Source organism: Numenius arquata, chromosome 1 (genome assembly GCF_964106895.1).
Source record: "Numenius arquata chromosome 1, bNumArq3.hap1.1, whole genome shotgun sequence".
NCBI classification, from domain to species: Eukaryota; Metazoa; Chordata; class Aves; order Charadriiformes; family Scolopacidae; genus Numenius; species Numenius arquata.
Window position 1 is genome coordinate 50,722,792 of NC_133576.1, and position 12,231 is coordinate 50,735,022.

General features: G+C 34.9%; 1 protein-coding gene across 2 annotated transcripts in view; it reads left to right on the top strand.

Moving 5' to 3' along the window:
- DMD (dystrophin) overlaps positions 1-12,231 on the top strand; it is a 1,192,402-nt gene that overhangs the window by 906,485 nt on the left and 273,686 nt on the right. For both annotated transcript variants that reach the window (XM_074159135.1, XM_074159144.1), the window contains exon 54: positions 2,834-2,988. In XM_074159135.1, the coding sequence (XP_074015236.1) occupies positions 2,834-2,988 (155 nt within the window). The remainder of the gene's footprint in view (positions 1-2,833; positions 2,989-12,231) is intronic.

Consider the following 12,231-nt stretch of genomic DNA (forward strand, 5'->3'; position numbering starts at 1 on the left):
CCTTAATTTCTTCCTAATAACATCAACTAGTGTCTTCTAATTGAAAATTAAAAATAAATGTATACCTAAGTAACTTGCTAAATGCACAGCCTCAATTCTTTAAGACTTTTAATAAAGTCAGCAAATTCCAGTGATGACACAGACAAAACATAGAGACTGCTTTAAAAAATGTCAAAATGAAATTAAAGTAATGAAGCATTTTTCTTTCAAGAAAAAAATTCGAATGTGTTCATAAGTAGCTGAAAGGTAAATAAGACCTAGAAACATAAAAGGAAAAAGACAAAAAAATAATGTCAAGAATTCAATTCTAAAATATTCATTATAGTCATGTGAGATAGGAGTTACTGCGCCTCTGGTACAGTCAAAACGTTTACCACAACACTTTGTTCTCAGTGTCTGCACACAAAGGAAAGTTGAAGCAAGGCGTGCACTCCTCAAAGTTGTTGAAAAATTACACACCAATTTTTAATAAAATAGACAATACAAATTGTTTCTGTCGGCAAAGGTCTATATATTCATCATTTCTTCCTGAGGGATGATCCAGTGTTGTAATGTCAGGAAGTTAATGGATTAATGTTGAGGTTAATGGTGAGAACAACACTTTTGGAAATAGCCTTGTACTGGTTTTATTATAAAACCGGGTTGGTGAAGGTTTTATAAGGTTGTTTATATTCACATGGGACTGGGCAAAAAGAACTTATTTCCAAAGTAAAGTTACAGGCCATTAATTTACGATACAGAAAAAATGTTATGGAACTTTTCTGTGTAATGCAGTGAACAGGCAGTCTGCTCTGATTCTTTGACTGGAAAAAAGTAACTGTATGCATGCATAATTTTAAGCAAAGAGAAAGGTAGAGTACAATAAAGAGGGATAGACCTAAATGTAGAATATATACTTGCTATAAAAGGTCTACAAAACTGAAATGATAATTACTATAGAATATATTTTTGAGGGGTTTGTCAATTTTATTATATGTGTGTAAATATTAACATTTATATGTTAATTGTATATAATTCTGTCAGCGAATGAGCTCAATTAGGAGACTATTTCCAAAACAACCATCTGCCTGTATCTTCTCCAAAGGAATGGTAGTGGTTTTCTACAAAATTATCAACTGTCCTGACTACATCTCCTTACTTAACACAGGGGAATGACTTTAAAAAATTGTTTAGGCAGCTTCAGCTTAAGTGAGCTTAACTGTAACATGTTCAGATGGGTTTTGGGAAGGGGAGTTAGTAGCCTCCTCCTAATGTTTGATTGGTAGAAATAGGATCCCTTGTTCAAAACAGATAATCAGGTTGCTGGTTTAGAACCTGAGATTATCTGCTGCACAGTAATTGGGTGATCTGCCCTCTCAAAAGGGAATAACACAGGAAAGAGAGCAAATATTTTTTCAGTTTTAAATTATGGTGAGAACCTAGAGATGTTGAAGCAGCTTTTTAACAGGTAAGAGTTTTGGGGAAAAGTCAAAATCCCTCACCTTGATCTTTTCAAAGATCAAGTATGTTTCAGTCCCAATCTTAAACAAAATCATTTTACAGCCCTTCTGAGACAAAAACATAAGTGCACAAAACTTTAAAAATATATTTATTTTTACTTAATATTTAGACTGTTTCATAAAGGATTACATATTTAAATTCAGTTGTGTGTGGAGAATTCCTTATGTGAGTCAAAACAAGTTTTCAAAAGTAACACTGATTTGGGAGGAGGGGGGAAAAACCTATTTTTTTCTTTGCAGGCATTTTCTGATTTGTGTATTAAAGCAGAGTAATACAGTCAAGCCTTACTGGTTTTTTTTGTTTGTTTGTTTGTTTTTGTTTTTGTTGATAGCTTGTAATGTTTACACACAACTTATTGATTCTATATACAAATACAAACTTTTTTCTCTACTTACATTTTCCCTTTAGTGGGCTAGTTGTAGTCTTTGCCTAGTACAAAAGTACAAGTAGACCATCGATTATCTTTGCTTTCATTTTGTTGTTACACATTATGGATTAAATATGCAGCTTCAGTGCATTTATATGGAAATTTGCTCTGAGAAAAAGACTAACAGGAAAGATGCATGGAAGCTGGTTGCTGGCTGAACGAATATTCTGAATTTCCTGGCTTGCTTCTGTAGTGACGCAGCTGGCCCAGGTGGAGGAGAGGAAAAGAAAAAGAGAGGAGAAGGAGGAGAGAAAAGGGGGAAAAAAGAAATGACCAAGGTTTAAAGAGCTTTCTTAATACTAAGAAGCATAAATTAGCATTATAAAAATATTGATAGATTTACCAGTAGTATTTTGCTGTATTGCAGATTTAGTGCTGTTCCAGTAGATGGCACTAATTACATAAACAATTCACTAAAATAAATTGAAAAAAAATTGAAAGTACAGGTCCAAATCACAGTATTATTTCTTAGTATATAAAAGAAGAATAGATAGAACATATTACTTCACTATATTTTCCATCTCAGTATAATTCAACATCACAAATAGTGATATTTTGAATAGATGCATAATAATGCATCAATCTATTTGTGTCTCAGAAAAGAATAACCAACATTCTAATCTGTGTTTATCAATTTGAACTGTCATAGTTTATCTGGCATTTAGGATTTCATTGCTTGGTCCACTCAGAGATTAGAAGTAGTCCTATGGTCTTATGACTAAAGGGATTTAAACATTTGAAAAACTCAGACCTTAGTTACCAGTAAATTTGAAGAAGTCCTTTTTTTTTTTTTTTTAATATTGATGGTATAAGTTGTTCATCTCCTTCTTTAATAATCATACAATCTGTGTACATCAGTTTATGGTGATATGAGGTTTATTCTTTTTCTTTGTCTTTTTGCTTCAGCAATTTTCAAAAGAAATACGGCAATGGCAAATAAATGTAGATGTGGCAAATGACATGGCACTTAAGCTGCTCCGCGATTATTCAGCAGATGACACCAGAAAAGTAGAACTGATGACAGATAACATTAATGCATCGTGGGCTGCCATTAATAAAAGGTAGGATATAAATTCTGCTATTAGATTTGTTGTTGAACTTCATTAACTGTCATTGTCCGGCTTTGGTTAGAGATTATAGAAGATGTAACTTTGAAAATGACATGATTATAGTGAGAAAGGAAAGAATGATGACAACTCTTCTGTCATAGCTTTTGGAAATTTGTCTTTGGAATGTCATTTAATTATCTCAAACAAAATTTTTCCTCCTGCCAATTTTCCTCTGCTGTAATCAGTTGCCAGCTAACTTCAGTTGATAAGATACACTTTAAAATAAAGTGTATCACATTTCTATGTGCTATCTCCACATCACAATCACTGTAGTGATTCTAAGTCATAAACTGAATCTGAAAATGACAGACATACCCTATTGAAGCAGGTTCAAAGTAGTAATGTTATCCTGTACCTTTGAAGAAAATCTCTAGTCAAGAAAGTTTTTATTAGATCTTTGATCACATTCTTGACTGCATTTCAGTCCTGCAGTATTTGGTTTGGATACCAGTTCCTTACTAAAAGCAATTGTTGCAGCTTGCCACCAAATTGTGAATCATCCAATACACAATCTATAAGATCAGAACATATTGCAGAATAAAAATTACTTTCTTTATAGTGGTAAAAGTTTTAAATCATTGCACATTAGACGAGATATGTAAAAAATTAAATCAAAGTTGTTTTAATCAGTATCTTGGATTAAGTTTTATAGCTTATAACTGAAACTAGAACTGAATTAGATCTTAATATGTTTTTAATTAAAGTCTATGAACAAGGGCAGAAAAGTCAGTTTAGTTAAATATACAATAAATTCAGGAGATCTTCTTGCATAATGGAAATTACTTAAATCACTGATGACTACAGAAATTTATTCCCACTCTTTGTTTAATTTTTTTCTGAAGTTAATATTCATATGAATGAGTCACTTTAGCAGCATTTTTTTGACGCATACTTGCCACTGACTTAAGATCGTGTTCAAATGAGAGAAGAAATGCTATTGATGTCCACTAAAAGAAAGCCACGTAATACTTTGAAATCTTTTTTTTTCTAACAAGAGCAATAGCTAAACTGAGAAATTAGTATAAACCTTCAGTTAATATCAGCTTGCATTTCTCCTTTTACAGTAGTAGCCATTTTAGCCTTATTAGTAGTAGCCATATTTTTAAGAAAAATGTTTTGCAATCTGTGGTCTGAGAAACAAACTGGGGGAACATCTGTTCCTGGATGAGAACGGCTGAAAATTAATATCTCAAAAGGATTAGATGGGAGAACCGAAGGAAATTGTTTTTGTCTGTAGGTAGAACTACAACCCCCATTTATTGAGATGGCTTTGTAATCCTGAAGTCGAGGTTATGTCTGTAGCTGCTGTGGATGCTCAGGTAGCAATTGCAGCTAAGAGTGCATCTTTAAATCTGTTAATGCTTCAAGCACAAACCCAGGTGTGTCTAATGTTGCCTAAATCTGAGAATTGCCATTGTTGCATGGACTCAGCCAAGTACAAATTCTTCAAGACACTTCTTGTAAGATTCTACAAATCCCACAGACTTGTTCACAGCTCATGTGTTAGGTGAATTACTGTAGTAAATACTTTATGTTTTAGAAGAGAGCTGTTTAGGTGACTGAATTGACATTTCCCATTAAGAAGTACGGAAGGATAGGATTAAGCTTTAACAGCTAACTGTAAGACTAGAGTTTCCTAGTTTTGATTCCATGATGTTACTATGTTTCTAATATTTTTTAATTCATTGTTTTGTATATAATTTTTGTGAGACTTCTCATGATTTGGGAACCCGAAAAAGAAGCATGCTGCAAACACTAGTTTGTAAGCTTCTCTAAGGGTTATATCACATTTCTATCTGCTTTTGTCGGACATTGATAAATATGGATGTACTAAGCATCAAGTCAGCAAAAGGCTTGTACTTTGAAAATTTTCTGTACCTGTAGATTTTTCAGTTTTGTTTGAAGCAGTAGCCAGGTCTTTTGCTCATGGAGCAACTCCTGAGTAAGGTCTTGAAAGATCTCCTAGATTTCTTTTGTTAAGCAGCTCTGTGAAAAGAGAGGATGGAGTCCATGGGCCTTTGGATGACTTAAATGCCAATTTGTTCTGGGTTTGGGTTTGGTTTTGTTTTTTCCCCTCTCTCTACACTTCAGCTTTCAGGTTATTGCACAGAGCAAACCAAATTATTTCTTTATGGCTTTGGGGATCTTTTGAATGGTAAGAGAATATTTACTCAGTGGAAAGAAGACACATGAACTGTTTGTCACAGGCTCCAAGAAAGGTTAGTTCTCCACTGAGATGCGTATGCAATGATTTCAGATATATCCATGAGTGTTATTTTCATCTAGACCATGAGTAAGTGGTGCTCTGGTGATGTAGAAGTACACATCCACACTGGATGCTCACAGTGATGTCGAAAAATATTCTAAATAATGGTCTTGGCCATTTCTCCAGTATTTTAGAAATAGTTTTATCACTGTTTATACAGGTCTTGAGTACCAAGAAGAAATATTCTGCTAAAGCTTTTGGTTTCTTTTTCCCTATATATCTAATTTAAATGGCCTAATTATTTTGTGGATATTTCCTTTTAAAATGAAAAACTGAGTGGCTTGCTTTGGTTTGAACTGGTTTTCCCTCTAACCTGCCATTAATATCAGAGTTGCGTGCCAGTGTGAAAAATGTGAAACCTCATTTTCCATGAACCACATTAGGAAAACAACAGGCAGGCAAGCAGCAGTAAAATTCCACTTTGCCTGTTGGTAATAGTTCAGCCAAAGCAAGTACTTTAGTCATTAAGGCAACATCTGCCAGCTTGTGTTTTGTTTTGCTTAAGTAGATTTGCAGCTGATTGCTGTGTGTTTACCCTTTGCCTTACTGTTCTGTTTTATAACATTGAACTATGTCTAATAACATGCTAACTCCTTTAACAGACAAGTTGGTGAGTGCTTGATGGGTGCTTTATTTTTTTCACTTGCCACTTTTTAATTTTTTTTTCATATTTCAAAGGCACACTAAAAAGCACATGAACTGATCAGCTGGGCAAAAGCCTGAGTGATTTGTAAAAAGGTCTCTTCCTCTTCTCTTTAGAAGAGTTGGCTTTCCAAGAAATAACTGTATTATTTAAGCTGAGGCAATTAAGGAGAAAGTGATTTGTATTGCTTGTATTAACTAAAATAAATCCAACAGATGAACTAAAGTGTTCTCAAGAGAAAAAGATACAATAAAGGAAGGAACCATTAGAAATCTACTATATATGAAAGTGTTTGTTATGGTAGTATTATGTTACTCTCTCCTTTTGTAGGCACTCATATTTTATATGAATTATCATATAAAACATAAACACTCACTTAAATTTGTTCCTTTCCATGGTATTCACCGATTGTGTTTAAATTGCCCTAACTTAAATATTAAGCTAAAAAGGGACTTAGATCTTTCTTAAGTGGAGCATATATTATGACAATAATTACATAACGTACTCCAAGCCATCACTCCCACTCATCTAATAGACATCTTCAAGTATTTGCACTGCCCACCAGTTCCTGTGCTCAAGTTCAATGGAACTCAGGCTGCACGGCAGGTGTTAAGAACTTTCACTGCTCAAGATGCATTTTTGGCATATTTGGGATGCAGGACCCATACATCAGTCAAAACACAAAAAAAGTAACTTTTTTTCTTCCCACTACAAGGTATGGACAGTGAAGAATCAATATATGATTAGATTTATTTTGTTGTTATTAGTTTAAGTTTTAAAGAGTTAGAGGGGGAGCGGCAAGGAGTTGAGTTTTTAGACAACGTATTTGAAAGGTCTGAGATATCACCTCCCATATTTATCTAGGAATAGTGTTAATTCTCTTATGCAGCTGGTTACATAAACACCTTGATTTTGCATGTCAGCTAGACAGTATGAAATGCAAATGGCCAAACAAATGCTTGTTTCCTATGTAAATGCATAATAGAACAGTAATTTTAAGTGTGAAAAAGGTCATAATCTAGCTTTGGCCTTTGAGGAGAAAAGCTTTGCTTATCACTGGTTTCGTGTTATGAAAATACAATCATTGGAATGTAAACTTTATCTGTACACAATGTTTGTAAGTATAATTTTATTACCCACACAGAAAGAGCTTGACCATTCTGCTGGAGATGGGTTTTCTTAATATACTGACCAATACTACTTTGCTTTATGGCACTTGTGGAAGTAATCACATTTACGTTACATTTGGATTGCTTTCTGGGTGAGAAAAATTGCATTTACACATCAGCAACAGCCAGCAGTATGAAGCATGTTAAGTTATACTGCAGATTCATAGTTGGTTTCAGTAGCTAGACCTTTCTGGGAGTCATACCTGAAGAGCTTATTTGCTCATTTAGGCTTGGGCTGCTGAGGTCAAGAAGGAAAGAATTCACAATATGTTTTACTTTAGAGAACATTCCCATCTTCTGGCTTCTCCAAGCAAACTCAGTCTTTTCCTTTCCATTCTTCTGTTGCTTTGAAGCTTGGTCCACATTGCTAAAATTGGTATAATTCCATGCGTATGAACAGCTATTATAGTTCTTGGTGCAGGCACACATTATTTGAGCACAGTGAAACAACCAAATTAAAAATGTAAGTGGCTATGGGAACCTTGTTTATATGGGAAGCTTGTTTACATGTCTGCGCCTGCAGTTGTTGTCCTGGCTACAGAGCTGCATTTGTGTGGGTGTAAGCAAGAAATCATGGCAAATGTAAGACTTCAGATGAAGATGACAACGGTCAAATGTCATTTTCTGATGTAATTTTTTTTATTTTTCCCAAAGGAACCATAGCATGATAATTTTTATCACTTGGTGGTTTATTGATTGTTCTTTGAAATAATTTTGCCAGGCTCAAGAAAGCAGATATGTAGAGTGACTGTTTTTTACAACCAATATGCCACACTGAAGCTTGTTATTTATACCAGTTTAACAATAGACACTAATTTAAATTTGCAAAGACTGCTGGAAAACACTGCTATTGTAGGGAAATTATTTTGTTTTATGAGATATGTTGATAATAAAGTTTTATCTTTGTTGCCTCTATTATTTAAAAAATCAAATTTTCAGTCTAGGTGTTTGTCACATGCTGTCTTTGAGAACTTTGCTTGGTTTTAATTCTATAAGAACTTAAGTACCCTTACTTAGTAGAACTATTCATGTTGAATGAAAGTGAGTCTCTGCAGTCTCAGGTATCACACCCAAGATTATGTTAAGAAGCAAATAATTTTATATGTCAGCATGTTTTTCTGAAAAACTAATGTAGCTCTGTTGACTATTCATTTGAATGAGAGGAGAAACAAAGTTTTCAAAAAAGCATTTAATCCAGAGCTCTGCTGGAAAGTCTGGATTTGATATGGGGTCCTAATTTCCTTCCCATTAGACAAATCGGTACAAGAACCCTTTAATTTTCATGAAACTAATTTGTTTCACTTTGTCACTACAGCACTCCATGCTTCTCAGAAGTTACTCTCCAGCAGAGTTAGTAACATTGGCAAACTCTAAAGAAAAACTCTTTATTAACTGTTCGTGATGCAAGAACGTTAAGGCTTTTGTGTTTGAAGTATGGGTGTCTTTGAAGTTTCTTAAGAGTTATTTTTAGATAAAGAAATAAAGTAATTTTTGTTTTCTTTGTTCCATTCTGTTGCTATTATTTTAAACAAAAAAGTGCACCCTCAAAAATGGACTATAAAAAGGGTGTGAATATTACTCTGGAAAGGTTTAGATGCTCTGAGTTTAATTTGAGATATTTGTTGTTTCATGTTCTACTTGGTTACATATCATCCCTCAATGTATCCATATTAAAAAGTACACCTAAAACGCCATTTAGGGGAGAGGGATTGTTTTATGATGATAGATAAATATAGGTTACCTATTTGAAAGACATTCTATGAACAGCCTAACTCTCAGACAAATATTTGTGTACAAAATATAATCTCAATTTTATCAGCAATGACATCAGTTAACATTGCTTTGTTATTTTTTTTCTTCTTTGTGCCCTTAAGGATGATGCAATTTCAGCCACGTATAGGAAAAAAAAAAGACATAAATAGAAATGCCAGATGACGCTTCTATAAATAGGAGGTCTTGAAAGTAATCTTAACTCCTCATATTCTAGTTTTCGCCTTTGTTCTCCTCTCAGCTGACTGTACTTTTTTGTGGAGTACTGACACCAAAATGTGGATCCAAGATGAGAAGTCAACTGAGGGTACTGAATATTTGTGGTTTACTTTGTGAGAGGATGGTCTTGGATATCCAATGCTTTCAAAATGCTGGTAGGACGAGCTGAAAAAACAGTGTTACCCGGAATATGGTGTGATTCATCATTTCCACCTTTGTGAACATATTCTTGTGATTTTTGAGAAACTCTTTTAAGATTAAAAAAGAAGGAAAAAGTTCTTGAGTTATTTCAGGAGAGGGTAGCATCAGTAATACAGTACTCGACTGAATGAAATCTGTGGATCCTTGTGACTTCAGGGGCATGTTTCTTAAAACTCTTAATATCAGCGTGAATAAGCTTAATGTTCTCACCACTTGAATAGATACCTCTGTAGGCTAGTACCTCTAGCACTTCCTGAAAGGCAATAAATCATCTGTAGGTCTACTAAGTCCTCCTACTGACAAACAGAAATGACCTCAAAGAGAAAAGTGGTGGTGTTCTTAAATTAATTGGTTTTTTTCAACTTGTCTGTCCCACAAGTGTCTTGCTGGGGTTTTTTTAGAGACTGTGAATTCAGCTGATGATAGTTTAGTTGTTTTGATTGTTAACCGTAATCTGATGGTAATGATTTCATTATAGACAAAGACAGCACTGGCATTTTGCAGAGGCCTTCAGCTTCAAATACTGAGAGCAAATGAATAATTAAAACTAAGCAGGAAAAGTGAAAGTAGGATGTCTAGAAGACTATTCCTTAATGCTCAGACAGTTGCTACTTCCATTTTTTTTCTCATTCTTAGTTTATATTTTTGTCTTGAGTGAAATAGAATTCTGCTACTTTGTTCACATTTACTGTGTGTTAAATGCTATTTTTTCCTTTCTGATGAAAATGAGAGCAGTTCTCATGTTAGAGAGAAATCAAACTGGACAAAGTCACTAAATAGTTTATGGCATAGAATTCCAGATGGAGAGTGCTTTCATGGACTAACTTGAGTCATAATCAGATCTTAATATGGACATTTCAAAGAAATGCTGTGTTGTGGTTTAACCCCAGCTGGCAACTAAACACCAGGCAGCCGCTCGCACACTCATCCCATTGTGGGATGGAGGAGAGAATCAGAAGAGTAAAAGTAAAAAAATTGTGGATTGAGATAAAGACAGTTTAATAGGCAAAGGAAAAGCCACACACATGAGCAAAGCAAACCAAGGAATTCATTCACTACTTCCCATTGGTGGGCAAGGGTTCATCTGTCTCCAGGAAAGCAGGCTCTGTCATGGGTAATGGTGACTTGGGAATACAAATGCCATAATTCTGAACGTCCTTCCACTTTCTTCTTCTTCCCCCAGCTTTTTATTGCTGAGCATGAGGTCATATGGTATGGAATATTCCTTTGGTCAGTTGGGGTCAGCTGTCCTGGCTGTGTCCCCTCCCAGCTTCTTGTGCACCTCTAGCCTACTCGCTGGTGGGTTGGTGTGAGGAGCAGAAAAGGCTTTTATGCTGTGTAAACACTGCTTAGCACTAGCTAAAACATCCCTGTATTATCAACACTACTTTTAGCACAAATTCAAAACATAGCCCCATACAAACTACTATGAAGAAAATTAACTCTATCCCAGCCAAAAACAGTGCACAATCCATTTGAGAAACCTCACTGTTTTGCATCCACAGGAGGAGCAGGAGGAGCAAGGTGCTAAGGAAGACATAAGTAAGCCTCATTTTGTGAGAGAAAGAACACAAATGTCAACTTTTGTTCTTACTCCATTAGAAGATTAAGACAAATGTGTTGTTCTTTTTCTTAAAGGTGAGATTTTATGAAATAATTAGAGACTTTTACTCTCTATTTGAACAAGAACAGAAGCTAATGCTCTGTGCCCTGAAAGTCCAATCTTAAACTATTTCTTTTTAGTCTACAGATAAATTAACAAACTGTAGCAAACTGATTTTTGCTTTCATCCAAAGCTTATTGCAACAAATAAATGTATTTCCTTTCCCCTCAATAGACTTCTTATCAGGCTTCATGTCCTTAAAACCAAACAACTGAACAGAAATTAATAAAGCTGATGAACTAGCAGAGTGCCAGCACAAAGAAATTTGACCTTAGCTGTCATTTTTCTTTTGCATTATTATTCTTGTGATAGCCTTGTTTTGTTTTCCCTGGTGTTTTCTATGTTTTGGGGTTTTTTTAGGTTTTGGGTGGTTTGTTTGTTTTCGAAGCTTTAGTGCTTCATGATTGTTTAGCTTCTGATCAGCTGCTGTGCAGGCAGTGCAAGCTCCCCCCTCATCAACTTGTCAGTCACACTTGAAACTGAGACAATATTTCTAGTCTGCCTAATAAATTTTTTGTCTCTTTGGAAGTTACCACCAAATGTGCCAATCTGACAACAGTGGTGCTTGCCTTTTATTGTGTGGCTGTATTTTACCTATGAATGAAATTTTGACCACACTTTATTTTTATATAAACTCAAAAAGAAAAACAAATGACAAGGAGTTGTTATCATTCTGGGTGGAGACTGATGGTTGTGACTCTTATTGACCAAGGCAGGGACCTGGGGAAGTGGCAATACCGAGGGCAGATGGGAAAGCAACAGAATTAGCAATGTAATTTTCTTGTGTGTCCTAAAATAGGGGTGGTGAGAAACCATTGAGGAAAGGTGAGATTAAACTGGTACATCTTGAGAACAGAGACTTTAAGGTCTGTCTGATAGAGGTACATAGAAGGGGAAACAGTAAGTAAGCAAGGAGTTTGTGAAAAGGAAAAGATCTGTATGATCATGTTGCTTAGCATTCAGTATCAATCACATCTAATTTAACTGTACTGTGCTACATTCTCTGACATATTTAAAAAAGGTAGAGCTCTTCCCCAGCTACTGAGCATTACATCTCCTGCAAACTATAAGACATATTATCTGCTGCAAATGATAAGAAATAATAGCTCTTGGAATTATCACTCTAGCTGGCATATCTGCAGATTCTTCCTTTGTACCAGATACATAATCGGTTATCTATCTGATACACATCTGCTTAAGGAAAATGTGCCATATGGTGATGAATTATACACGTCTGCTTTTTGTTGGTAAAGAAAGAAAAAAG